The 27,645-nt window shown below is 39.0% G+C and overlaps 1 protein-coding gene across 3 annotated transcripts in view; it reads right to left on the reverse strand.

Annotated features, from left to right (window-relative positions):
• Positions 1–347: 347 nt before the first annotated feature.
• Positions 348–27,645, reverse strand: part of ATAD2 (ATPase family AAA domain containing 2) — a 29,733-nt gene continuing 2,435 nt past the window's right edge. The window contains exons 2-28 of one of the 3 annotated variants that reach the window (XM_068672593.1): positions 26,566–26,708; positions 25,726–25,782; positions 24,595–24,738; positions 23,690–23,768; positions 22,111–22,183; positions 19,850–19,960; positions 19,306–19,411; positions 18,377–18,499; positions 18,048–18,150; positions 17,712–17,827; positions 16,586–16,760; positions 16,123–16,211; positions 15,611–15,770; positions 14,679–14,769; positions 13,938–14,252; positions 12,872–12,998; positions 11,713–11,896; positions 10,532–10,717; positions 9,192–9,321; positions 8,844–9,040; positions 7,539–7,698; positions 7,070–7,183; positions 6,824–6,973; positions 5,502–5,756; positions 4,671–4,804; positions 3,132–3,260; positions 348–1,720 (exon numbers count right to left, since the gene is read on the reverse strand). In XM_068672593.1, coding sequence (XP_068528694.1) covers positions 1,679–1,720; positions 3,132–3,260; positions 4,671–4,804; positions 5,502–5,756; positions 6,824–6,973; positions 7,070–7,183; positions 7,539–7,698; positions 8,844–9,040; positions 9,192–9,321; positions 10,532–10,717; positions 11,713–11,896; positions 12,872–12,998; positions 13,938–14,252; positions 14,679–14,769; positions 15,611–15,770; positions 16,123–16,211; positions 16,586–16,760; positions 17,712–17,827; positions 18,048–18,150; positions 18,377–18,499; positions 19,306–19,411; positions 19,850–19,960; positions 22,111–22,183; positions 23,690–23,768; positions 24,595–24,738; positions 25,726–25,782; positions 26,566–26,708 — 3,693 coding nt within the window. In that variant the 3' untranslated portion in view covers positions 348–1,678. Of the gene's footprint in view, positions 1,721–1,791; positions 2,563–3,131; positions 3,261–3,287; positions 3,700–4,670; positions 4,805–5,501; positions 5,757–6,823; positions 6,974–7,069; positions 7,184–7,538; positions 7,699–8,843; positions 9,041–9,191; positions 9,322–10,531; positions 10,718–11,712; positions 11,897–12,871; positions 12,999–13,937; positions 14,253–14,678; positions 14,770–15,610; positions 15,771–16,122; positions 16,212–16,585; positions 16,761–17,711; positions 17,828–18,047; positions 18,151–18,376; positions 18,500–19,305; positions 19,412–19,849; positions 19,961–22,110; positions 22,184–23,689; positions 23,769–24,594; positions 24,739–25,725; positions 25,783–26,565; positions 26,709–27,645 lie in introns of those variants that run through there. The other 2 variants (XM_068672592.1, XM_068672594.1) reach the window with 2 other exon arrangements.

The following is a 27,645-nucleotide window of genomic DNA, read 5'->3' on the forward strand; positions in this document are numbered from 1 at the left end:
GCCTGAATTTTGGGGTAGACCTGTGTAGTGCCAGGAGCTGGACTCGATGATCCTTAGGGGGCCCTTCCAACTTGGGATATTCTATGATTCTGTGGTTCTAAAAATCTGTGACATTAACCAAGTTGAATAATAGTTTAAGGAAAAACGAGGTCGACTCCTTTATTACCTTTTCAGTATAGTAATACATTAAAATGTAAATTTTCAATATATATTTTTCTTCCTCCTGTGTTTGCCTTTGACATATAACCAAGACAACAAGAATGGGGTAAGCTGCTCACAAACTTTTTTTTAAAAGTTTATACAGTTTTAAGTGTAAGATTAAAAAACGATGACAACAACAAAACAGATGGTGGCTCACTTTTTATTATTACATAGCCAAACAATACACATGAAAGAAAAAATTCTTAATACTACACTGATATTGGGACAGATGCTAAAAAGCTACACGTGTGTTTCTTTTTTCTTAAGAAAAACAGACATAGAGATTGCACAGTTAGGTATTCACCATCACTAGGTGTTGTGTACGAGATGTGACAACACAACAGCAACATATCCTGCTGCGTATTTTAGCACAGCTGATACAGAATCTTATTTTCAAAAAAATTAAACCTTTCCTGCCTTAACTTAAATATCTGTGAAATTCAGAGAAATTTTTCTCTGCTGGGTTGAAGAGGTATCCTTCAAACAGAATATTGCTTTCTGTTTATTTAAATATATTTATCACCAGCAATATATTCATTTTTATGAAAATAAATATCTATAATTATCTCCAGGTCAGTAGAAAACAATTTATTCAACTATAAGGCTTTCTTGTAACTAGTTTTTCGTATTAAAATGGCATTCTCTGGTATCAGCAACACTGTCATTGTTAGAAGCAAGACTTAGCTTTGCACTAGAAAGTTGCAATAAGCAAATCTTGCTTTGCTTCAGTTTGTGTCGTTTACTTTTAATAGGCAAAAATCTTGTGTTTGTGGAAAGTGTTTCTCCCACATACTTTCTCTAGCATGTTAATACTATGAAAGCCCTTTAAGGTGCTATCAGTAAATTATAAAAATAGATACCTCCTGCACTAAGGTCAAGGAGGTTTACAAGTTTTTATAGGACATAAAAATACCTCCTGCACTAAACTGCAATAAGAGGTTTCTGAAGGATTTGCATTTCATATATAGGTTTCTTTTAAGACATTTATGTAGCGTCCAGTGGAATACGGAGCACCACAGGTTACTTCAGACAAATATATTCTGAAGAGCTGACAAAGTCCGTTAAAAGTCTATCCAGTTTTCAGTCATTTTCTTTTAAAAAGAGGTATTGGCAGTATCCGAAAGACGTTCAAATCTACAGTGTTACATAGGCACTGTCAGCAGTAGCTCCGATAAAAAGAAGATGGAAAATTAAGGTGTTGTGTAATGGAAATGAAAGTCATGTCCTGTGATTTCAGAAGACTCTGTATATTCCATTCCTTCTGCCAAGCTTGCTATTTATCATGCTATATACATACACGTATATATGCATGTATAGGATAATAAATAGAGAGCTACAGATATAGAACAAAAATATCAAATAAAAGTACTTAAGTATATTGAAGAAAGGTCAAATAAACAAATTTGTTTAAAATATCTTAAAATACCTATATATGAAATTTTATATACCTATATGAGACACTATTGACTAAATTGTACTACGTGTTGGACCAGAAGGCTGAGATTTCTTTCTTAATTTCCTAGGAAGAAAAAAAAAGACAAAATAGCAGTAAGCACAAATGAAAGCTTAAGAACACTTTCTATTACTATAAAAATAATTTGTAATACATGGTTAGTCATATTTAGCAAACAGTGTGCTACCACCATCACAACGGCCTATTACCCCTTCTAGCTTCAGAGGCATCCTTATACATCCAAAAGAGAGAGGAGGATATCAACTACATGGATCTCTCTCAGCAGTGGTTTCACAACAATTAGAAAGAAGAAACAGTTCCTGAGAAGCCACAACAAGCTCTAGTTAATTTCTGGCCTTTGAATAATTACTCCTTAAGTTCTCTCTCTCTCCATACAGTAGAGCATGCTCCTGACTAACTTGTACAGTGCACTCTGAAGAGGAGAGATTTGTTTGCCTAAGCTAAAGGAAGAAATAGAAAACCAAGAAAGCTACTTAACTTCTAATACTTCAATTAAATGTTAAGTTACAAAAGTTCACAGGCCATGAGATAACATAAATAAATCCCTTCTCGAGCTAAAAGATCTCATTTTTTTTTTCAGGAGTGGCCTCCCTGAATCTAAATAATCCTCTCACAGGCAGAACAGAGTGTGCGTTCTAACTCTTTATCAGATGTGGAAGAAGAGATCGAGATGACCAGTGCCTAAAAAAAAGAGGCACTCTCTTTTTAAGGCAGACTGATCGACACAACACATTTTATCTGTTCTCAAGCACAAGCAACTCTAAGATAAATGGGTTCAAGGATCTTCAATGTGAAGAGTGAATATCCAGCGTATACTGGGAACACCTGACTTGGACCATGGACGCCTCACGCAGATTTCTGAGGAGTTTGGACAACTCAGAAATCATCTTTTACAGGAAGAGACCAGAGAATTTGACTCAGTGTAAAACTGGCACAGGCAGAAATCTCCCCAGTGACAGATGCTCAAGCGCATTAGTTAAAAAGAGATTCGAGTGTGACTAGAGAGAAGTCTCAAACTCTTGTTATATACTTAAATTTCTCTATAAGGATGGAACAACTGCTATCACCGTGCATGACTGGCTGTAGAGGGAGAGAGCAAGTGAAAGACTTAGAAAAGCACCTTCCCTTCGTAGTCCTCCCGCTCCCAAAATGGTTCTCAAGGAAAACTACTGACAGACTAAGGTTAACTGCTTTGAAAGGGCTGTGTGGGTGGACCCATTGTCTTCAAGTTCAAGCTTTTTCCTGCAGAAACTGCCAACAATTATGCCAAATATAACAATGGTTTTGCAAGATGGATAAACGTCTTCCAGACTGAAAGGGAGAAGTCGTACTGTTGTTGTCGTCTGTGCACAGACAGATAAGCAGTAAAGAGCAATGCTAAACAACCACGATAACCAGAACACACAAATACTGCCTAACAGTGACAGAAAGTGCTAGAATTCAAAACAAAAATTACCTCCACCAAATCGGTTTTGTCGTAGTCTTCTCGATGATTGTAAATGCACTGAATAATGACGCCATACACTTTTTCCAGGTGATGCATGTCCAATCTCTTCGTTATCTTAGTGACAAAGTGTAACAGTTTCTGAAGACAACAATGGAGCACAACAACAACTTTAGAATAGTACAAGATCCTTTGAATACACTCTATATGTTTTCGAAGGTTGAACAGTAACAATACAAGTGACATCCTACTTTTTCTTACGCTATTAAATAAAATGTGACACTTCAGAGAACAGATTAAATATCCCATGAGATTTCAGCAGGGAAAATGAGTTAATTTTTCATAGTTCAGAGAAAGGAAAGGCTGAAATTTCAGACAATCTTTTACTACTAGTCAATCTATCACATCGATGGTCGTAATTGCAAGTCGACTGCTCCCAAAGCAGCAGGGAATGACACGATCCTCAATGTAGGACAGCTGCTGCCACAGCAAAGCCACTGTTGCAGTTCATTAGAGAAGCGTTGCAGCAGCGCGGGGCACTGTAAAAAGGCTGCAGATCTTGTAGATACAGCTGTGCCAGCTGGAAAAGGAAGCACCCTTAGGTGATTACCTTTACCCACGTGTGCCATGCCTACAACTCTGCTGGCAGAACAGATTGCTCAAACACCCAGAGCAAAGGTGGATTCGTTTGCTCAATCCTACCTTTAAATTCAGGGGTGGGTAAATAGCAAAGTGACTGCTTGGAGCAATCACCTCTCTCTCACACAGTCATTTCTATTACCAAAGATGCAGAGGTGATCATCTCTGGCACAGCAACAGGGACAAGCTAGTGGCAGCACCTTCTTCCACTGCCACAGCTGTCCATTAGCTGTGTGAGCCTGCGAGTATTTGGCTTTAGGGAGCAGCCATACCAAATGGAAATACGACTGCCCCCTGGAAATAATGCTGCTTATCATCTTATCAGCAAACTCTGCCTCCCTCATGTATATATACAGACACACACAATATAAGAAATTCTAATACTGCACTTTCAAGGAATTTCAGAACAGTAGTCACTTCTCCATGGCTAGCTAGTTTACGTCAACCTGCTAACTTCAGGTTTAAAATCATCACTGCAAGAAATAAAGATCCTTTTCAGGTTCTTAATACATCAAAGCATGAAAAAAAATCCCCAAATAAAAGCCCTCAAACCCATCATAAGAATTACGAATCATTAAAAATAATATCCATAATGGTACTAGCAGGTTGACAGTGTGGTATTTTAAAATTCAGCAAGGCCTTTTATCTTAAAGATTAGGCAAAGAATCTGTCTCCTAAACTACAGATGACCAGAAGCAAATGGTAGCCTACAGAAATCTACACGAGCTGTGGAAACTAAACAGTCACAGTGAAATAATTCAGCATTTCAGGCTGAATTATTTCACTATCTATATGTCCTTCCAATTAATTGTTTTAATTGGCATTGGTTAATAATGGGCTTGATTTGCAATTTTACATGTCGCAGGAATATGTCCTATTTGAGCATTAAAAAAAAGCTGAAATTAGACATACTTTGAGCTCAGAGCGATCCACGATAACTGTGTAGTCTGTCTCTGTAGGAACTTTTACAGTGTTCTCATCCCTTGTCTGTTGCTGGTCTTCTTCCCAAGAACATTCAGGAGTCTCTGCTTGAAATGCCCAGGAATCTGGAAGGACACAAATTTCTTCAGTCAGGTTTTCTGTTTATCTAGAATACAGTCTCAGTGAAGTATCCTGTACCTGCAAAACAGTCTCGTTCTGATAATACAGAGACAGAATTGTTATCGTCTTCACTGAGAAATACTTGGCTTCTCCCATCTTTCCAGCTAAAGTCACTGCTCCATAAAAATTAGAAACTAAGACCAACAAAAAAAGCAAACAAAAATACCCACAAACAAACAAAAAGCAGTCATGAGAAGGTTAATAGTGGAAAAAAAGAGTCATGTTGCCAATTCAGGTTAGGGAACACATCTTAGGGTACAACATTAGGGCTTAAGGCTCCTATTCCACATGTTACTCTGGATCCACGCATCTTGAAGTGCAGCTTCTTCACCTAAGCTGCTCGTTATTGGAAAGCACCTCGTACAATAAAAGAATGGCAGTGACTGGCAGTGACTGCTGGCTTTCAGTTAGGTACCATTAGAAAAAAACAGACTTTAGAATCAAAACACCAGCACCTACACAAACATGTGGGCTTGGCTTGCACCATTAGAAGAGCAACATCATTATGGAATAAACTGTGTGATGATTTTTGAGAGCTGTAACAGCAAAAACAGAGTGAAATTGAAGGCTAAAGCTAATAAATAGTGCAATCCTCCTCAGCAAGAATAAGGTGCTAAAGGACCTGTTGGACTTCTCCCTTACCATTTGAACTTGGATTTTCATTAGTTACAGTTCCCCATCTTGGTGTCGAATATCCACAAAGCTTAGCACTTTCCTTTTCAGTGTTAAGTTTCACTTGACATATGTCAGAAACGTGTTTTTCCACAAACTCTTCTTCAGCACTATTGTTTTGGTCACCTGTTGGTATTCTGTTCTCTTTATCGAATTGAGAACTCCTCCTTCTCTTTGCTGCAGCACGCGCACAGTTGTTCCTTCTGCGCTTTCTTTCTGACACACCTACAAAGAGACACCATAAAAAAATAATCCAAAACATAACCAAAAGAATTCTTTCTTCAAAATCCATTATCTTCATCTTACTCGACTGACAAGGAAAACAGAGGAACTGAGCTACCACTGCCTATATCCCTACATATGCTGAGAAAAGAGTTGAAAGTTCATGGGGTCAGTTTGCTATTAAGATTAAAAACAAGAAACAAACCACACACACAGCTACAGAATTTCATTCACTAAACAGTCACTTTCAGGATTTTACATGCTGAGGATTCTTGCTTTGGATGGGCAGTATTAATACAACGTGAGGTTATTTGATAAAGTCACTCTCTTACTACATGAACTAATACAGATGAACATCATAAAAGCCTCTGGAAAGAAGCTCTCCTTCGAGTCTGGTATCAAGCTGAAGACTTCCAAAGCTGAATACGTCTTTGGAAGAGTTTAATTAATGAGACAGTTTTAAGGGAATATTCAAAGGAAAAAAAACGGGAAGACTTATACCTCGTATGCTTCCTGATTCGGTAAACCTTTTGTGAAAAAACAAACTTTGTGGTTTTGCCCAACACTCGTAGTATTCATATAGTATCGCAAAAGGATATGGGTGGAGTACATGGCAAAATTCCCACTCTCACTAGTTAGACTTCCCTCCTTCAACTGGAAATCACAGGATGAGGTAGCTAGGATTTTAGCATTTGGGGAAGGGAGGGGTGGAGTGGGGGTAAAAATACCATTGTGCATAATTAAAAACTAGATAAGTATTCAGAAACTGCCACCCACAACATTTTTTACCTCAAGAATTTGCAATTTAGGGGCGACTAAATGTCAATTGGGCCATCAAAGTTGTTTTTTTTTTTTTTTTTTTTTTTTTTAATATTGTAAAGCAACTTCCTTTGAACTTTAATTCATAACTATATGGAATGAATGACCTCTGGATTTCTCTCTCACATTTTGAAGTACATTTGAAAACAAAATACCTCTGGCATAAAGAGCCAGGCATCAGAGACACCTGTTGCGCATCAAGAACAGAGAAGGTAGGAATGACAAGAGCAGCTGAATAAAATGCAACTTGCCATTAGAAATGGGTGTACTGGCATCTACAGGTGCCGCTGTCATCTCCTCATTTTCATTACTCTCTTCATCTGGTTTGTCGTCTTCAGGAGCAGGGTTCTGCTGTGGTGACTTGGAGTTGTCGCATGGAGCACACGCTGGAGAGGTGCGACCTTGCAATAAAGAATAGATACCAAAGATCTTCGTCGTGCATTTTCAGTTACAAACGCAGAGACAAGTCTTAAAATCCTTAGTGTTAAAGCACGTACCTCTTTTCTCACGAGATTCTTTAATTTGTTCACAAAGTCGTCCAAACTCTGTCTCCATTTCGTTCCTCACCATTGAATATGCAGTGTCTTGCAAAACATAGGCTCTGTGACGATCTGAAATTTTACAGACTTTAACTGAATGTTGTCTACCAACCAATGAAACTGTTTTGATCACAGAAAAAAATCACTTTCTTCAGAGGTTGGTTCCGAAAGGTTCTCTCAGTGAATATTTTCAGCGTAACAACATAGAAGTTAATTAAAACAAAAGCACTGGTTCCTTGGGAACACTTATATCACAATTCCATGGCCAAGTAGCAAAATGATAAATTATTTACAATGTGGTAAGAGATGTTCTCTGTGGACGTCCAAAATCATCTAATCCACCCGAAGTCTATTGTCCGCACACAGCATTTATCCATCTATACGTTTGACAGATTTTTTAAACTAGGGCTAAAAAGCACATCCTCACCTGTAGATCTTTGATCCGGGTAGTACTCTAAGGCATTGTTACAGATTAGATCGATGTCCTTCAGATAGTCTCCTGCAGTGAGGTACTGGCGCGAGTCAATTTTAGTCAGAACTGTGGAAAGATCCATCGGCTCTTTAATCCTTGTGGCATAGTCAGGTACCTGCAGATCAAATACGAGCATTCAGAGGTTTTCTTAACCTTGCACACTGTCTACCAAAATTATTCTGAAAACTTTACATAAACGACTTCCTAAAAACTCTGAACATTTGTGATGCATCAGAAGATGCTGAAATTAACCAGTTTGCTTCTCAAAAATGGAAGGGCTCTTTCAACTGGCATTAGAGCTGCTAGGAGAGGACAACAAGAAGCAGGGAGGTCAGAAGCACGTGCATGGTAGAGAAGAAACACTGAGGGTGGGAGATTCATTTCACTTTGCTTCAGAAAATCACAACAGTGAAAGCTGAGTAAGCCATCCGACATTCTCTTTGTTGTCGTCATTGAGGAAAAGGTGCATGAATTGCACCTGTGAAGTACCCAGTGCAGGCATCTACTTTAGAATGAGATAACTGGGCCCAGAGGTGCTGATTTCTTCCCTCAGACCATAAGAGGAGCCTAAGGACTAGTTCAGATGAGGACATATGGATCTGGCTAGATTTTTCACAGCTCAAGAACCTAGGAGAAAAGGGGAAGAAAAGCCAGTGGATGCCCACATGAAGAGGACTTTGCTAATCCACAGGTATAGTCAAGTTACATCTGTCTTTGAAATATATGCCCCTAGTTTAGGCTTATCTAATCAATTAAGGAGAAAAAGGGCTCTAAGCAGCCAACTGGAGGAAAAAGAAAACACACTGCACTTATGGCTGATTCTTATTGAGGAGTTCCAGATGAAACAGAGAACAGGATCTCAAAACTCATTTTTACAAACTGCTGCTCCTATTCCTGTTCCCACAGGAACTGACAGTCCAATAAAGGGCTTTAGACTTCATTAAAGTAGTCCTGTAAATACCGTTTGTAATTATAAGGAAAGATCTCTGTGCTTTTCAGTGCTGTGACATGCCTACATATCAAAGCCTTTTCACGAGCAAACTGTGTTGGCATTTGGACTGGCTTTTTAGAATGAAACCAGGGCTTTCAGCGAACAATCCGGTAAGAGACATTTGAGAGTCAGCAGAAGTAAAAGCACTGCCTCTGCTTCTTGCAAAATCCTAATATTGCAGCCCTAAAAACAACTGGAACCTTCCCCAAAACGCTGAGAAATACAAACACTGAGAAGTTACAGACACACACAGATCAGCGCTAGTTTACCTTCTGTGGGTCAACGGGCTTTGCAAATTCCCTGAAACGTCTGTCAGTGGCAAGTCTGTGAGTAACGTCCCTCAAGAAAATTCTAAGTTCACGCAAGGTATCCTCCTCTTCCTCCTCCAGCATCCCTACTTCTTCCTCTTGTGGCTTCTGAGGCTCAGCTGCTGGTGCTACAGGCACGACTTCCAATGTCCGATGAACTTCAATTAATCAGGAAAAATTAGCCAATTTACAGTACTCAAATACAAGCATATGACAAATTACTGACAGAAAATGACCACCAAAGCAAATCCCAAAGAGCTAGTAACTTAGATAGGAAAGTTTTAGATGTACTTCTTATATCCTCCTCACCTCTTTTCTTTACAGGAGGCTTAGCCACTTGATTTAGAATTAGGTCCTCAAAAAGAGCTGCTCTCTCTGCCCTACCAGGCAACTCAAGATTGAAAACTTCTCCAAATTCCTTATTAAATAATTTTTGGATCTAAAGCAGAAGGAGGAAAAACATTTCAGATTTAAGGCCACAAAAACTCATATGCTATTCCAAAAAGACGAGTATCTTTTAAAACTAATAATAACCTGAAGAACACAAACTGAAAAAAGTTATCTTCCTGGCCTTAAAGGGCTACATTTTCACAGGCTGGCACGGCAAATTCAAATATCACCTTTAAGAATCACCTGTAGAATTAAATCTCGGTGAAGGGATTGTACGCTACACTGATAAAGTAATGGCTTTCACCACATCCAACATCGCTTCCTTTGTATTTACTTGCCTTGCTGCATCCTTTAGTTAGAACCTTTATGGCTATAGAGGGAAGAGAAAGGCTTCAGCAGACAAGTGCGGGCTTTTTGCTGAGTTTTTATTTCTGTATCAAAAGGTGTCTGAAGTAGCTAGTACCTCTACGTCTTCCTCCATTTTCAAGTTCTAGTATTAAAAGGTAGGTAAGGAATTTCACTACTTATTTTAGAAGGAATTTAGAACCTGTACAAAAACTTCTGTGGGAACTCAAGCACTTTCAAAGCAGTTGATAATAAACACGTCTGGGTAAGACCCGTTCTCTTCCCCCAATAACTGAGACAAAATAATCCGAATGGGAACAGCATGTTCCTGTTTTGGGCACCTTCCCTTCATGTAAACTCTCAGAAGTCAGTAAAGTTCTGCATGTACTTTTACTACAGTTTATTTAGGAATACAACTAGAATTCGATTCCAAAGTTACTTTAGCAGAAATTGGAACTCAGCTTTCCAGCTTGGAAAGCTTTGGCCTATATGGAGAAAGAAACTGATTTTTTTTTTTTTTTTTTAATCAAAGTGTTTCAATTCTCTACTAAATTGCATTATTAGCAGTTTACCCAACATTGCATGGAATGGCAGACTGCCAGAAGAAATCTCTTCAGTAAAGACATCCTCTTGTCATTTCAAGCACTGCATATTCTTGACTGAACCACTTTGTAGCCACCGGAATTATTGTATTAATTTATTATTTGCATGCGTGAGAAGGGGGTGAAAGTCCCTTGCTTGACCTTAAGCAGATGCTTTCACAGTATTCTTTTTCTCTAAGCAAATTTTAAGAGATTTGTTAGGGTGCCTGAGTAATAACAGCATGCATTTAACAAAGCACAGCATTTTGATGCTGAAAGCATTCATAAATTACAAGAAACTGAAAAAATAGTAAGAAAAGTATTGACAAATACCTCTTCTGGGAGATCTGAGTGACGTACATCAGATGTAGCAAGCAGCAAAACTGGCAAAAATGCTGGAATGTTACGTAGTAGAGTTAGAAAAGTAAGTTTCAAGGCAGGTCCAGCGTTGTCCCACCATAAATGGATATCTGGGACATAAATTATGCTTGGTGCTGTCTTCTGAGCATTTCGGATCAGCTAGTGAAAAGGAAAGCTTGGGTAAGAAAACTAAAACACGTAGAATAACCTGTTAATACATAGCTACATAGCCATCTGACTGCCCCATGAAACGAAACTACGTGGACAGAGTGGCAAGCATCCTTTCACATAAGGAATTTCTCTGTGCACCCTTTCAGATGATCAGTATTTGGAGAACTCTAGTCAGAAGATGGGAAGGATATATTCAGGCAGTGGCTAGACACCATAGCTATATGGCCACAGCCACAATCATCGCATCACAAAGAAAGGAAATGTCCCTCTTATGGGACACATCAGTATTCAGTCGTGTAACATGTCTGTCCTTACTTGTATGGCTCTCAAATGTTTCCACTAAAGGGAAAAATATTTTAAGGTAGTGATGCCAAACAATAAAATGGATTTCTTGCCTAAAAGTAAAAACACCAGATCTGTTCATTTTTTCTAGTTAAAACCACATCAGCGTGCAAATGAAGTGTTTTGTGAATGTTAATGCTTTCATTACACATACTGCAACAGCACAAGTTGTGCATGTTCGTGCGAAAACAAAACAAACAGAAGTCCCAAACCTTGGTTGCCTTACTAATATAATTTAAAAGAAGGCTACAAAAAGTAGCCGACATGCAGTCTGATACAGAGCCATCTACTGGGAGCACACAGACTTAGGAGGCAATGAGAACTACTTTCTGGATCCCAGGGAGATGAGCAGCATTTCTTTTCACAAAGAGATGTTTATTAGCAACACTGCCCAGCTTCCTGAGCTGCTAGCAACATCCTCACTGTAAAATTGGGTATGGAAAACGTGGACGTGTACAACATCCAGATTGTTTGTGCTTCTGTCTAAAAGAAAAGGGGATTTTCAGACAGAAGCAAACATCCCAGCACATTAAAACAAGGCCACCTCCATTACCAATGAATTTTGCTCACCTTACTTGTAACTCGATTGATCCTTTACATACAGTCAGTGAATCCGATGAGAAGAAAAAGAAAAAAGGTACCTGTCCGCAGATTTCTTCTGGCGGTGCAACGTTTGTAAGCAGAACAGAAAGGTCCAGGGTGTGAATGGGAAACTTCTCCAAAGCATGCAACACCGCGGGTGCCACGTAAGAAACCTGGCTGTACCCTTCTTTTCCTACTATTAGCAGACGGGGCCGGCATGATGTTGGTTCGCAGAAAGCACTCCTAGAACAAGAGTTAAGAAAACAAGTTTATAAAATGAGGTGCTGAATAGACACACAGATGTTCCAAGTACTTTTCCTATAGACTTTCTTTTCCCTCCCCAAATAATCCAAATGGCAGTGGTACACTAAATACATGTAAGATTTCCAGTTAAGTTATTCAGTCATTCCAATTGTTTCATCTTCTTCCCTTATGTTTCCTATTCTTTAGGAAACCAAGACTGCAAATTAATATCCCTGCTATCTTGCTTTACTACTAGGAAATTATTTTGTGAGGAGCATTTGTTTCCCCACTACAATCAGGCTGTACCTTTGCTGGCTTAAATCAAAGATGCTAGAGACTTAGCCTTGCTCTAAAGCACAGAAAATCTTCTGGACATCTCAGCAATAGAAACTGAGAAAAATAACTGATCCTGCTGCAACAACATGATCTACCCTTCCAACTGTGGGCTTGCATGACTTCCATACTAAAATACCAAAAGATTTAACACAACTTGGTGGCTTAACAAATAAAGACACCATTCAAATTTTTCTCAAGGTGTTTTAACAAGCCATTTCTCAGTTTTCTTTCTGCTACATAATTCACTACTGGTTTAACAATCCTGGAAAACAGAAGGGCAAAAGGTGGCAACACAAACACATTTGGGGTATTTTTAGCTAAAAGGACAGACAGGACATTTATGTGGTCTTGAGTCTTTCAAAGAATGCCATGGATTAAGTCAACGTGTTCTGGTAGTCTACGGATCACTTTGGCTCAGGAAGAGAAGCCCGGGCTTTTCAATTTGGTCATTCAGAGCAACTTCATTACAACTTTAGTCCCTTCACCCTTTCTTCTTGTGAATACCAAGCACCCCTTCAACACACAAACTTGATGTTACCCCTTCGTCTACCACCCCTCGCACTTTTAACAGCTGGAACTGTTTACAAAGACTCAGCAGACCTGAGAATTTAAACATAACAGGGATCTATCTTTCTTTACCTGCTGAAACAGAGGCGTTTTTTCTCTGGTCCGTCAGGCATTTCATCTTTTAATTCATCTCCAGAAACCAAGGATGCATCGTCATCACTGTCAAACATATCATCTTGTAAAATAGGATTTAAATGGTCTAAAAGACAAAAGAGGTTTGTTAACTTTCCTGAATAGCCTTTGTCTCGTTCTCTTACATTAATACAGCTTCTAAATCAGTGCCAAAACCTTTTCTTCATTTGAGAGCACACACTGAAAGCTATTTCCTAGAGTTCATCCCACCACAGATCTAAGGAGATAGCACAATGCCCTACAAAGCTGTACTAAGTCCTACTGATGTGTACATATAAGGTACGCTACTCGGTGATTTTTTTCTCCCCCTTAGAATAAAGGAGATTACGAACAATTTCTGCAGTTGCTAAATAGCTAAAAAAAAAAAAAGAAAGAAAAAAACAAGACCATTTCTTTCTGGAGGAGGTTCCCACAATGAAAGCACGGGGATTAAGGATGTGATGGCCACAGAATTCCATTCATCTAGTAAGTATCAATGCTAATTGATCTCACATGCACGTGTATAGTACGATCCACAAACATTTAAATTAGGAGACTGGTTAAAAATGATGATAGCTAAAACAATTATTTAGCTTAGACCAGTTACACTTGTATCCTGGTCCTGACATTCTTCAGAAAGGAATTAGAAACATTGACCTAGAAATGCTTCCCCTCCAAATATCTGAGCTTTTGTTTTTTAAAGAAAAATAGGTGCCTTATACTTCAAACCTCAAGTCAACCTCTACAAATGTTAATTATCTTAGCTGCCGTCAGAAGCAGGATGCTTCAGTAGAGAACGCATCGTCCTTTACTGTGTATTGAGTCATTCAGAGCTTCCATTTGGCATTTCAGTTTTGAATCCAGAATAAAACTTATGTGTTATATTCCAGACATGCCCAAAAGAAAGACATGCACATGCAAATAATAAAATTCTACCATCATTATGTCTGAAAGGTTTAAGTTGATTGCACAAACCACAAGTTTTTGCTTTAGCAGAATAATAAAGAAGTGGATGCTGTGGCTATACCTTGCTGTTGATCCTTCTTTAGCGCAAGCTGTGCATGCGGGAAGATCTTCTGCACAACTTGTAAAATATTCTCTATTGATCTTTTAAAAAGTGGCTTGAAAATGGGTGATGGTGCTTGTACGGGTGAAGCCTCGATCCTGTTTGAAGCTGGAACAACCTTCTTCATAGCCATGAAAAAGTCCTTTGCTTTTATTTTAATAGAATTAACGTCTAGTTGCAATTTCTCCCTACTTGCATAAATCTGAGGATAGCATCGGCGCAGAGAGCACAGAGCAGCTTCAGTACATAGGGATTTGATATCTGCACCACAGTATCCTAACAAACAAAAATCAAACGTTACATCAGTCAAGGCACAGGTTTACAACATGCAACATTTAAAGAATTTGTAATGCCAAAACCAAACAGGTTAACAGGGAATTCAAAGTGCTACCGCTCTGCAGGGAAGTTTCATGTTGCTCACTGCCTGATATCCTGCGCTTATGCAGCTGAAACAGACTCCTCATCAAAAACTATATTCTTGAGGAAGATGCCCCAGAACATTTAATGTTCTCAGACAACAAGAGGAACAACAACAAAGAGTAAATAGATGAAAGCATCTAACTCTGATTGCTACGAAGGTGTGCCAGCTGCCTCGTTGACTAGCTGTGCAGCAAGGCACAAGAGCTTGGGTACTGCCTGGTACAAGCTAAGGTTCTTTACAACTCGGTCACAAGCAAGAATCCATTTTGGTTTCAGTCTTACCAATGCATTTCTCAGCTAGTTCATCAAGCAACATGTCCGGTGGCTTAGGGGTCCAGTCACGAGTATGAATCTTGAAAATTTCTTTTCTAGCCTGGAAGCAAAATCATTGCATTTTAGCTTGTCCCAAGTTTTCCTTAAAAATACCAACAAGAAACAAACAAACAAACAAAAAAACCAGTCCTCCCTCAAAACCCCTCATCTATTAATACGCTTTTCTTACTTGCTCAACTTTCAAGTATTTTACAGTTATTTAATATACACTCTGCATTTTCAACCAGGAAATTGAGTATTTCTTACTTGTTACACTGAACCATAGGTTCTAGGAACCTACAATGAAAGAAAAGGCATTTATAGCTTCAAAACAAGTTTCCAAACTACGAGACCTAATGACCCAGAGGAAAATACTGTAATGAAACATTTATCCAGAAACATTTCTTTGTTGTCCAAAAAACTTCTCTAAAACTTAGCAAGCTTTCATTGTGACAGTCTCATTACTTCATCACAGTTGCTTTTCAGTCAGTAAATTCACAGAATGCACTTCTGGCACGATGTTTCAAATTGCTACAATTACTATAAAGAAAATAATTATGACTCAAACTACTACCACTGATCTGGGGCACAATCAAATGCAAACACGTCCCCTATTCATTCATAAGTGAAGGACTGAGACCAAAAACACAACTTCATGATGAAAGCGCCCAAGTGGACTAAATAATTAAGCAAACAGGTACAACTTTGGGAATGAAAGGTTTGATTATAGAACTAACTACTTGGTGGTATCATCCTGACCATATATATCCAGTACCAGATTTGCTCTCCACGGAACAACGCAGTGTCTCCGCATTATCACTCTCTTGTTCAAGTTGTCAGTTTTTTTTCCTATAAAGTTGGACTTTGCCATGGTAGCACTAATGTTGAATTTAAGTTCTCACCTCTTTATTTGGCAAATTGAAGAGGAACTCTCTGTCAAAGCGTCCTGGTCTTCGTAAAGCAGGATCTATAGAATCCAGTCTGTTGGTAGCTCCAATTACCACAATCTCCCCTCTGTTATCTATGCCATCCATAAGCGTCAGAAGAGTTGAAACAATGGAACTAATAGAAATATATAATTTTTACTTACTGGTTCAGTAAATTTTGTTACATTCCACATGACTTTCTTCCATGAGTAGTCAAAAAGGAGAAGCTTTAAGGACAAGACTCATTTTAAGGCATAAAAAATAGAAGTTAACACAGACCACATGCTGATATCAGGCTTAGTAAAGTGGTTTCAGCTATCGTTTAAAATCACCTGTTTTGGCATTGAGTTACAAGTTTTCAGGATAAATGAACGTGTAAATTAACACGTTCACAGTACATTAAACAGGTCATCATCTTTTTTTTTTTTTTTTTTTTTAAACTTCCCCAAAGATCAAGCAGATTTTGTGTAGGTGCAAAACTGTAATACCTATGAATGTGGTCTTGTTTACTGGAGCGCACAGGAGCAAGACCATCTATCTCGTCAAAGAAAATAATTGAAGGTCGCATCTGATAGGCCTAGCATGAAAACACAGAGTAAAACAGCATTATTTAAAGGAAAAATGCACAAAAACATCATGGTTGGAATGTCATCTAAACTAGATTTTTCCCTTTAGCCTCTGGGACCTCTACTGATACAGCTACTGGAGTATCTGGCATGACTAACAGAAGACAGCAGCCTGTGTCAACCCACTGTATCCGGGTGACAGGAAGCAAATCGTTCCAGTAGTTCTTACAGCTGACATTCACAGCAGAAACACTGGCATTTCCATTTCAGTGGGGAAAAAAAAACTAACAAAATACAAAAAAAGAGCAAGTTCTACTTAAAAACGTTGACCACAGAAAATTATGTTTTCAACTCTGACAGAATACACTGCACATTTCAACCTTACCTGTTCAAATAACACACGAAGTTGGCGTTCTGATTCCCCCACGTATTTTCTCATGCAGTCCGAAGCATTTCTCATAAAAAATGATATTTTTCTGTCACATCGGCTATATTCACTGGCAAGTGCACGAGCAACTAGTGTTTTCCCTGTTCCTGGGGGGCCATGAAAAAGACAGCCTCTGCAATAAAAAAGATCCAGATAGGAAAAAAAACATCATGATGAATACCTCCTACAACCATCGTCTCTAGAACAAACGTCTTTCCTAACCAAAACACGGCATGTACAAGACAGCAGTAATAGCTGAAGCATGGGTAGAGTCAGAACAGATAGAAGTTCTGTGTTTTTACAACGTTTCACAAGAAAATTCATTTTTTTCACCCAAAGAAATGAGTAAGGGGGTAACTCAAGTGTATAAAACCTTCAAAAGAGAGCATACTGTCCCAGAAGGACATTTCCAAAACTGCTGACAAACAGGGTGATTACAGCAAACTGGAGCCAAACGGGCAAACTTCAGCACACAATCTGAGAATGGGCTGAATGGTGAATCACCAGTTCATTCTTCAGCGATAAACTGCGTATTCTTGCTTTCACAATATGCAGAATCTGATAGTAAAGCATTTAATGCTCCTCTCAAAAGCATTAAGTTACTGGGTTTGGTCTCTCAGACCATCTATTGCTGATGGCAAGTGAGGAAGCCTAAAGCTGGAAGGAAAAGTGATGCCTTAGCACTCAGAGGGAAAAAAAAAAAAAAAAAAAGCAAAAGTAGGCAGGAAAAACAACGGGGCTTCCAGGCAACGTATTACAATTGACTTCCACTAGATAATCCCTTCTTGCTTACAAACTAATCAAGCTGACTTGCACATAAAACTGAGAACAAAACCACTCCAACCCAACTAACCCAACTTTTTAAAAACACCAGATGGTAAAACTTAACATTTTAAGACGTTGCTTATATTTTTAACCTACAAATATTCTGGATTCTATCCATTTTTAAGAAACCACTTTTTGCTACTACTAAAACAAGTGTTCACCGTTGCCAAAAATGTTGAAGCATGGAAGCATATTGATACCTTAATTGAACTTTCTCCTGAAAACAGCTGACTTACGATTTACCACTTTAATGAGTTACCTTGGGGGCTGAATATTGAACCGCTGAAAAACTTCTGGATACAGGAGGGGGAAAATCACCATCTCTTTCAAAGCTGTGATGTGTTCGGAAAGACCACCCACGTTCTCAAATCCAATCTGAAGAGAAATGCAACACAACAGAGTTTGTATGTTAAAGAAAGCAGCAACCTAGATCAAGGTTTCATCAGAAATTATCTCAGCACAACGGAAACATTCTGGGCAATTTCTGAAGTTGCTTTAGAGAAAACCATCAACAAAGGTAGTTGTAGTTGGCACACTGAGATCTCCCATAATCACTGGAAACACTCGCTGACATGAGGATTAGTTTAAGACTTACCGCACTATCTATCTGCATTGCATCTCCCTGACTTCCTCCAACTTTCTTCTGATCCCTCTGAACTCTCTTTAGGTCCTGTTTCTGAAGTTTCACTCGAAAAGTCCTGATTTGAATTAAGGAGAAGTTATAAGGCTTCTTTTTCTTTAAGATGCAGCTCGAAGATTTGTTTTTCATAGTAATGCCAAGCAAATGTAGAAGACATTAATTAATATATAGAAGACCTAATTAATTGACATAAACTTACACAGTTAAATTTAGATAAACTTAAACATGGCTAAATATTCATTTGAAGGAGATTCATCCCTCCCCTATTCTCTAACAACAGCAACCTTATTGGAGATGTGCTCTCGCTGTCCTCACTGCTCTCACCACCTTCCTCCGTATCACATGTGCTAAGCGAGGGAGATGAGCAAGAGGGTGTAGAATCACTGATGTCATCTGCACATCTCCGTCTGCAAGCAAGCATACAAACCAGAAAGTTAAAAAGAAAATAGAGCAGATACTAAGTAACACCAAAAATTAAGAGAATTCGATCTCCAAATTTACTCTGAGATCTATTTTCCAGTCCATTGTACTCCTTAGGAATCTGATTTCAAAGGCCATGACACGATTTTCTTCGTGACAACTGTCTGCTTTCAAGAATGCTCAACAAAATATCTGGCAATCAACAGCATTCTCTATGCACTAACTGCTTACACAATCCAAAAAGCATTTATCATTACTAAGGCAATTTATGATTTCATTTAGATCTTTTATTGTTTAAGGTTAACTTCATATAGAAACGTTAGTTGATTCCAAACAGAAACCGGAGTCAGTATTTGAGGGAAATCTTTTTTTTTTTCTTTAAATCTAACAAAACTTCCATAAAACCTCTCCCTTTAAATCGAATACAATTATTTTCAGTTTTAAGAAAATAATTTGTATCCTTCAAGATTAAATAGTCTGACTAAGATTTTTAAGGGGGGATTCTGGCTTCAGTTCCAGAACCAAAGAATTTCAGTTACAGAAACTCAGACACTACCTCCATAATCATCTTATCAGTGACCCACAAATAGTGGATTTAAAAAAGAAACCAACTTAAAAGTATCCACCTCCTCCCCTCCAAATATTTCTTTCCTCTCTATCTCAGACTACCAAAGTACCGATCATAAACTTACTCTGTAATTACCGCTAAACTGAAAACCCTTTGAAGCATTATGCAGTAAGGAGACTGACAGCTCTATGGATAAGTAAGAGCTATCACTAGCCATACACCAACCTGGCACGTCTTCTAGATTTTTGTGACCCAGCATTTTCAAGTGACTCTTTCTGTCTGACAGAACGGGGCTGGCCCGAGTTAGTCCTCTCTCGATCTCTTTGTCTTACTGAAAGGAAAGAATTTAGAATAATGATACAGATACATTTAAGAGAGGAGGATATCAAAAGAAAGAAAATGACACGTGTTTCACTCATCCCTAATGCCAGAAGAATTTTTAACTGTTTTTGCTTTTCATCAGTGCATGGTACAAGTGGAAAACTACACCCTTTTTAAAGGAGAACTGAAAAACACAAGAGCAAGACTATTAAGTGTGATTAATTACTGTTATATCAAGGATACATAGCACTAAGTACGCCAAACAGCAAAGAAATACAATGTGCACAGGACACACGTGTCTGCTAAAAACAGTGAAGTTCACATGCAGAATGAAGGTACAGAACTGAAATAGAACTGTGTGCGCAAACACGTGTATTTGCATTCAAAAAGTTTATCTCGCTTATGTGCAAGAAATAAGGTTTTAAGAGAAACTGTGTGTTCAACCTACTTTTCGTAGTAGCTTGGTAGCGGTCAACAGGTTTCCTCTCTCGACGGTTGTAACGCCTTGGAACATCTTCACCATTATTTTCTTTGTTCTCACTTCCTCCTGATGTTTGTACTGTACCACAAAATGACACTGAACCGTTAAGTACTTTTGCAAATTATATGAAATCCAAAAGGCATTACACAGATGCCTGTAAGTTTTATTATTATCATTATTTGAATGACACAGTGGATCCTGCAAAACCTTAAGATGAATTTATGCAAGTCACGTTTCAGAAATCACAAATCCTAGCAGATGAGCATGCATCTAGACATTGTCGTGTCCTCTCTGAAACTGATGATGGACTTGTCGTCAGCCTCAGTGTTTCACAACAGGCAAAATTCTGTCATATTGCTTAGCTAAGCTGTTTTCAGAAGATCTGCATCTATTTCAGAAAGTCACTTCTTAGTTTGAGAAAGCATTTAATGGAACGGGTTTTAATAATCTGGAGTGCTAAGACTAAGCGTAGTAATCTAAGTCCAAGTCTAGCTCTGCCACAAATTCTGTGAGCAATAATGGGCCAGACACAGGCTTGAAGCTTCTCAATGAGAAAACAATGCCAAATGTACATAAGCTTAGGCCATGAGCTTCTGTCAAGTAACCTGAAGTTGTTTCATGAAAGATGGTAAAAAACACAAGAACCAGAGTGCAATTATCTACTGGGTTCTGCTGAATATCCTCTCACGTTAACAGCAGGACACCGAAGAAGGAACGCACATACTCTGTTCACCTACCTGTTTGCCAAAAGGACTTTTTTTTTCTTGGAAAGCACTGCCCTCTTTGGTTTTTATTTTTTAACCCCAAAGGTTTCATTGCTTTCCGAATGCAAGGCAGGTGCCATGGGGTATACAGACAGCACACAGAAAACTAAGCGATCAGGAAATGAGTTTGTGATGACTACCATCCCCAGTCCTTGGTGTTCCAACACTTCTATCGCAAAAGCATGAATTTCTCTGCTTTATTGCTCCTCTAACCCTTTCCTTTGTTCCAATAACTTCCTTTATAACAACACTGACACTTTCCTCACTCTTTTCTGGCGTATTTTTCATTATAGAAGTATATCCTAGCTTTTTCCTGATTTAAAATTGTAGTTTGCATTTTGATCATCAATTAATTGCCCTGGGCTCATTTCCCATTCAACGTGCTATTTAAAATTCCTCTCTACAAGTCTCTACTGCACAGCTCCCTGAAACCCACACACTTTAACCAAGCTTCTCCCTCTAGACTGGCCCCCGCCTTGTATTCAAGCTACTCTTATTAAGACTTTGAGCTAATGTTTTCCTAACTAAACCTCCAAAGGAGTCAACTCTGCTTCTCCCTTACTAGTCCATGGCCCAGCCATTCTTCCACTGAAGAACTTCCCTCGGGTTCCCACCTGCCACTGTGCATCTCTCTGCTCCTCTAGGCCCCTGAAGGGAGGAGCAAAGTCTTTTCTGGGGCTCAGCCCCCTGTCACTGTCTCTCTGAGCTCCTTTGCAGGTGTGCAGGTGAGCTCTATCACATAATCTAACTCATCAGCTCATCTAATGCAACACCCTTGTCGGTCCTTAAGTACAGTCTTGCCCTGTTCTGATCTGTTTAGAAAGCTCCTACAAGGATGATCTCATTTACTGACTTAATCACAACTAACATTCTTCTTAAAAACTGTAAGTTTTCCCATCACTTCCAAGTTAATATGGCCTTTCGTGGCTTAACCTCATTCCACAAGTCACTTAGTACCCAGATGACAGCTCCTAATTACAGGCCCTGACAGCAGCTTACAGTGACTGCCTCCTAAACACAGAAATACACAACGCTATCTTCCCTCCTGCTGAGCTTCACGCTTGGGAGGAGCTTTTCATACACATCTGGCAGCCTATCTATCTTGCTTCCTGAAAATTCTTGCTGTGCTGCTCAAAACCATGAAAACGGTCACGCTCCTGCTGTAGTGGTATCGCCGTTTCGCATGCTGAGTAACGCTGTCCATTTCTTTCCATTCCCACCTGTCTACAACCATCTGTTGCCTTTTATCTTGTAAGCAGTTTGGAAAAGTGCTGTATTTTTTTTTTTTCACCTGTTCTGAGCTCACTACAGTACAGCTCTAGAGCTCATACTAAGGCTTGTGAAGTCAATAGCAACGCAGAATTTTTACAGAAGACAAATACCCAGTAGATTAGCTTGTTTCAATTGTTTAAGACAAGGCTTTTGGTTAGAACGGAGTAAAGAAAACTTAAAACCAGAACTCACCAATCTCATCTGGACTGCCAGGTCCAGTTCTTTCAAAGTCCGACTTCACACAGGTGAAGACATCAAGGTTCTCCTAATTGCAAACAGCAAGAAAGATCGGTCACAAACGTGCAGCAAAACAGACGTGCACACACGTACATCCACTGACAGACACGTCTGTCTGTTGATGCTTACTCAGAAACATTATCGAGGCACCCCGTATACACACAAAAAATAAATTATTGCACAAGAGGAGAGAATGGGAATATGATTGCCTGCACCCACAATCAGTAACAAGAATTTCTGCTCTAAACCAGGGCTCAGTACATGCAGTGGTTAAATACTTGCCCAGATACAAAACTGAGTGCATTAGTTAATCATAGGTTAATAACCTACAGCGTGACAGAACCAAGGAAAAAGAACTACCTTGCTAGCAGACATACCAAAAGAAATCATACAGGCGTGTGAAAGATGCTAATAAAAAGTACTGTGGACAATTCTGGATTAATTGCACAGCCCTGGGCAACCAGCTCTAGGTGTCCCTGCTTGAGCAGGGGAGGGTTGGACCAGGTGACCTCCAGAGGCCCCTTCTAACCTCAACCATTCTGTGATTTGAGAGGAAAAAAAAAAAAAGGGAATTCAGAGCTAAACAAAAAGCCACGAAAGTAGGTTATCAGGAAGTTTTAAAATGATGTACCTATCATTCAAAAGAACAGTAATTTATAGAGCAAAACTAAGACAGAGGAAGTATGATTGCTGCATACAACTTTAACAGGGGTTCCTCTAGAGACAGGGGTTTATTTAAGCTCTCAGGCAAGGCCATCACACGAACAAATATACATAAAGTAGCCACCACTTCATTTAGCTGGAAATTTGAAAGGCTTCAAGTTCCTGAAAACTCTGGGAGCAGTTTGCAACCAAGGAAGAATTCTAAAATGCAAGTTAGGTCAATTAAAGAAAACAGCTCCATTTGCCTCTAACAGATGATTAAAGCTACATGATACTGGAGATTCTTTGTGAGCCCTCAGGGAAAAAAAACGTTAACAGGAATCAAAATTCGAGTGAGTGACCAACACAGGAAGCTATGCACTGCCTTCTGTTAAGCTTTCCAAGTAAGTGCGTTCCTGAGCATGACGAGAAATATGATTTAGGAGTTAAGGATAAAAAGTTAAACAGCTTAAACTGCCAAGCTGATGGAAAGCACCAGTCTTTTTGCATATTCAGTCCCCCAGGCAGAGCTTTTAGTAACATTTGGAGTAAAAACCCAAGTCCGAAACAGCTGTTTGTAAACAGTGTCCATTCAAAAAGCAGAAGGCAATTCAGAAACTGGAGTGGAAGACATGCATTTCAGCATCTCCCCGTTATCCTACGTCTTCTGCAGAAGATGCTTCCTCCACTCTTAAAAGATATCTGGAGCACAACCGTATCAGTAAGACATGAAGATATAACCAGGGAGCAAGACCAAATGGTAGTTTAGGCCACACTATTCTTTGGAAGGAAGTTATTTCAGTTCAATTAAATTTACAACTGAGTTACTTCCCTACGGGAAATACTCTACAAAAACAGCAAACTGACGGAGTATTTGCTCTGTCATTTGTACCTCAACGTCTTCCCAACATCTTTGGCATCTATGCATCTGCTCCATTTCATCCATTTTTTGTAGCACAACTTCCGCAGTACTAAGATACAAAGTAGACATGTACGATCAAAGTTCGGCATGTATGAAAAAAATAAAACAGCACACATAATCAATAAGAGATTTTAATGTGGTATGCACAAAGCAAAAGTCATTGACGCTTAGCCAAGATTTTAGACATTAACAAAAAATTAGGTCAAATCTTTATTTTTGATAGAGATTTAAGAACAAGTTTTTGAGGATTTGCAAACATACGCTGTTTTCAGGTTTATTTTCCCCTCTTACTGAGCACATTTAAAATATATATATATATTTAAATGCAGGAGGAAAATAAGAATTCTGACATCCTAATAAGATGTTATAAAAAAATTATGTCAACTTTTAATCCTACTTTAGTTGCTCTGCACAGTAGCATTAAGTCATTTTTTGTTAACCGAGGAAAGGCTGTTTGTTCTTCTCTACACGGGAATCTAAGTTTCGTGTTGTAGAAAATGATGAAATGAAAGAAAAGCAAATTCTGAAGCAGAAAACAATTTTGGCTTCAGAAACAGAAATAAACCACGGACAGAAATGCAGAATCGCTAGGACTACTTTGCTTTGACTGTATCAAACCGTCCTCAGTTTCTTAACCAAGCATTACATTCACTTTTGTGAGTATGGAACAAAAAGTTTATTAAAAATGACGGCATTTCTGACGCTAAGAAAACTGCCAAATAGGGAAAACTCAACAAATTGAATTCTCAATGCCAGGAGCAGCCATACCTCTTTGCTGTCAAAATAAAGAGCAAGTCGAGGCCAACATCATGCCATAGCGCAAAAGCTTGCTAAGAAAGATCATTTTAAGAGGTCTGCAAGAAAAGATGACTTACTTTGTTATAAGTTTGTCAAATAGAATGGATGAGTTAGTAGTAGAGTACCGACTGCGTTGGACTCTACAGCTGCGGCGCAGCTCCAAGTCCCCGTTTTCTCCATGGACTTGTCTCACAGTTTTTGCACCAGCTCTACTCCCGGTTCTGGTGACTGAAACGCAGAAACAAAGTATTTTGAAACAGTGAAGATGGGATTCTCCTTATTTCACCGTTGCTCTTGTAAAATGTAAACAAACAAAAAAGGCACCCTGAAGTGGATTGATTTTTCTTTACATTTCAGATCAGAAGTTGTTATCACAACCGCTGCATTCCACTTATTTATCGCTCTGCACGTTTAAACTGTCTACTTACAACTGTGACGTGTAGAGAAGTTTTTAAAGAGACTGAAAGCTAGCCAGACAAAAATGTGCAACTTTTGTTCCATGCAGGAGGGAAATTTACTCCAGTTACTTCTGTCTTGGAAAAGTGAGAACAATCAACACCTTTCTCCAAGGTGTTTTCACTCCATTCATGTAAAACTGTATCTAACAGTGCTCAAAAAAACCACTAGTACATTGCAAGCCTCTTCCTAAGAGGTGTATGTTTTATTACTCTATTTAGGCATGCAGCACTTTCATTTCCTGCATTATGATCTAACAGCTCAAGGAGGTAAGAGTCGTTTCAAGAGAAACACCCAAACACTAGATAACTCAAACTCGTGCTTTTTAGAAAAAAGCCTGCCCATTGTTTACCATACAGCACCCTCTGGCACAGGTTTGTTGCTTGCACTGTCATTAAAAGAGCCAAGAGGACAAGGGGAAGGGAAGAGCTACACCACTGTGGTGGTAGGATCACAGCTAAGGTTTAGTTTTGTGGTTGCCAACTATAAACCTAAGTTTGAACTTACCAAGTATCAATTTACTTTGCACAATTAGAACAGTTTCCTTTGTGCCTATGAAGCTGCAATTCACACTGCTCCCTCCCCAAGGAATTCATAAAATCTCCTATTTGCACCTACCTCTCTTCACAGAAAAGTCATAGATGAGTGAATTCAGCTGACTACAGAAGGCTTTGGGGCCAAATGAAAGCGATGGAGTGACCAAGTGCCATCCTCTTCAGTAACCAGCATAAATAGGTATCCCGGGGAGTTACAGCCACTTACCTGTGTTATACTCTTTTTCTCGTTCCAATTTCGGCTTTCTCAACTGCCTACATTAAGAAAGAGGACAGGGGAGAGAAGGGAGAAAAGACTTTTTGTATTAGACCCATCAAGGATGGGAAATTTCACCAGGTTTACAAGCCAGTGCTCCATGGTATACAAAGAGAAGCCTGTAGCCTCACGGAGGATCAAGATCCCAAGTCTGTTGCGTACCATATACACGTGGTTCTGTATGTACCCCCATTTCCTAGCTTGCTCATGTTGAATTCTCAAAATTATGAGCAATAGCACCTAAGTGGAAAGAATACATGTCCTGGTTTCAGTTAGGACAGAGTTAGTTCTCCTAGTAGCGGGTAGGTTGCTATGTTTTGGTTAGGATGTGTAAAAGGACGTTTAGAAGAATTGTACATCACTTGTTTTGTACACATTACTATTAGCAGTACTATCATCATCATCATTATTATTTTCCTGTCTTAATAAACTGTCTGTATCTCAACTCACAGGCTTTACTTTCCCGTTTCTCTCCCCCATCCCAGAGAGGGAGGTGGGAGGGATGGCGAAGGGCTGTGTGGTGTTTAACCTGGCTGGCAGCTAAACCACAACAACACCTCAAAGGGGTTGGGAAAAAAACATATGTTTTTTTAGAAAAGCAGAAGACTTCCACTGAGAAGAGGGATTCTAGTTTTAAGGTACTGGTACCACCATCAGCATGCTCATAGGCCTCTGCTGATTTTAGCCGGAGGTTTATCAGGCCACGACTCACTGCACATGCTTTCTCTCTTGCTTTTCAATCTACAAATCGAACAGAGATTGAACATATAGAAATACAGTACCCTGAAAAGTCTCTTCTGTTGACATTTCCCCTCAGTATCGCCATACTTCCTTCAAAGCTGGAGTCCGAACACCGCAGGATGCTTTTTCTCATTGATCTTAAACAGTGTCCGTTGAAACATTCAATACTGGTAGAAGAATAATCCTAGGGAAAGAAGGAAATAAGAATATATTTATGTGAACCACGTAGATTCAGATAAAGAAATTCTGCCTCACGCAAATTTAATTAACCCTCCTGACTTGGTAGTGGGGCAACTAATGGCAGGCAGACACTGAAACACCGCTGTGCTCAAGAAAAACACGGGGAAAAAAAAAAAAAGCTTTCAAAACTAAAGCTTCCCTCTCCACACCATCTTCTTGTGGATAACTTAAGCTTAATATCCTTGGCAAAAAGATATTGCAGCAAAACCTTTCACATAAACTTAGCGCTTCGTAAAAAACAACAACAAAATACTTTAAATTCAATTGGAATTTTTTTTCAATAAATTCAATTGGAATTTAAATTCAAAACTTTAAATTCAATTGAATTTAAATTAAAAAAAATAAACTAATTAATTTAAATTAAAAAAATTAAATTCAATTGACTGTTCAGAGGAACAGTCAAGCTTGACATTATACATCCTAGAATTAAAATCTAGTTAGAGTTTTTCTCCCATCTCCAGACCTAGCTAAAGATGCTTATTAGGAGCTCTGTCAAAAAGTCAGGCTCATTATACCAAAGCTTTGAACCCTTCTTATTGCCCTTGACATTCTTCACATTGCTGCTACAAGGGTGAGTACTATCATTTCTAGTACGGGAGGGAAGCTGTGATATACTTGAGCAGGGACTCGTTCTGTTTACAAAATCAAGTTTCAGTAAGAGTACCTCAAACCAAATTTCACTCAAAAGCCAGAAAACAGACAAGATTCTTCTGCTTCTCAGCACCAACTTTACTAAGAGCTTAGTTAGTGTTTGCTCAAGGTAACAGCAAAGGCATGAAGAAGTTATAGGAGGGCACTGGTAAGGGCACGTGGGAGAACGCTTTTCTTCCTCCTGTTCTCCGTGCTGATAGAGAGGGGCCTCACGAGATGCTTGCCCTAGC

The sequence above is a fragment of the Anas acuta genome, chromosome 2 (assembly GCF_963932015.1).
Source record: "Anas acuta chromosome 2, bAnaAcu1.1, whole genome shotgun sequence".
NCBI classification, from domain to species: domain Eukaryota; kingdom Metazoa; phylum Chordata; class Aves; order Anseriformes; family Anatidae; genus Anas; species Anas acuta.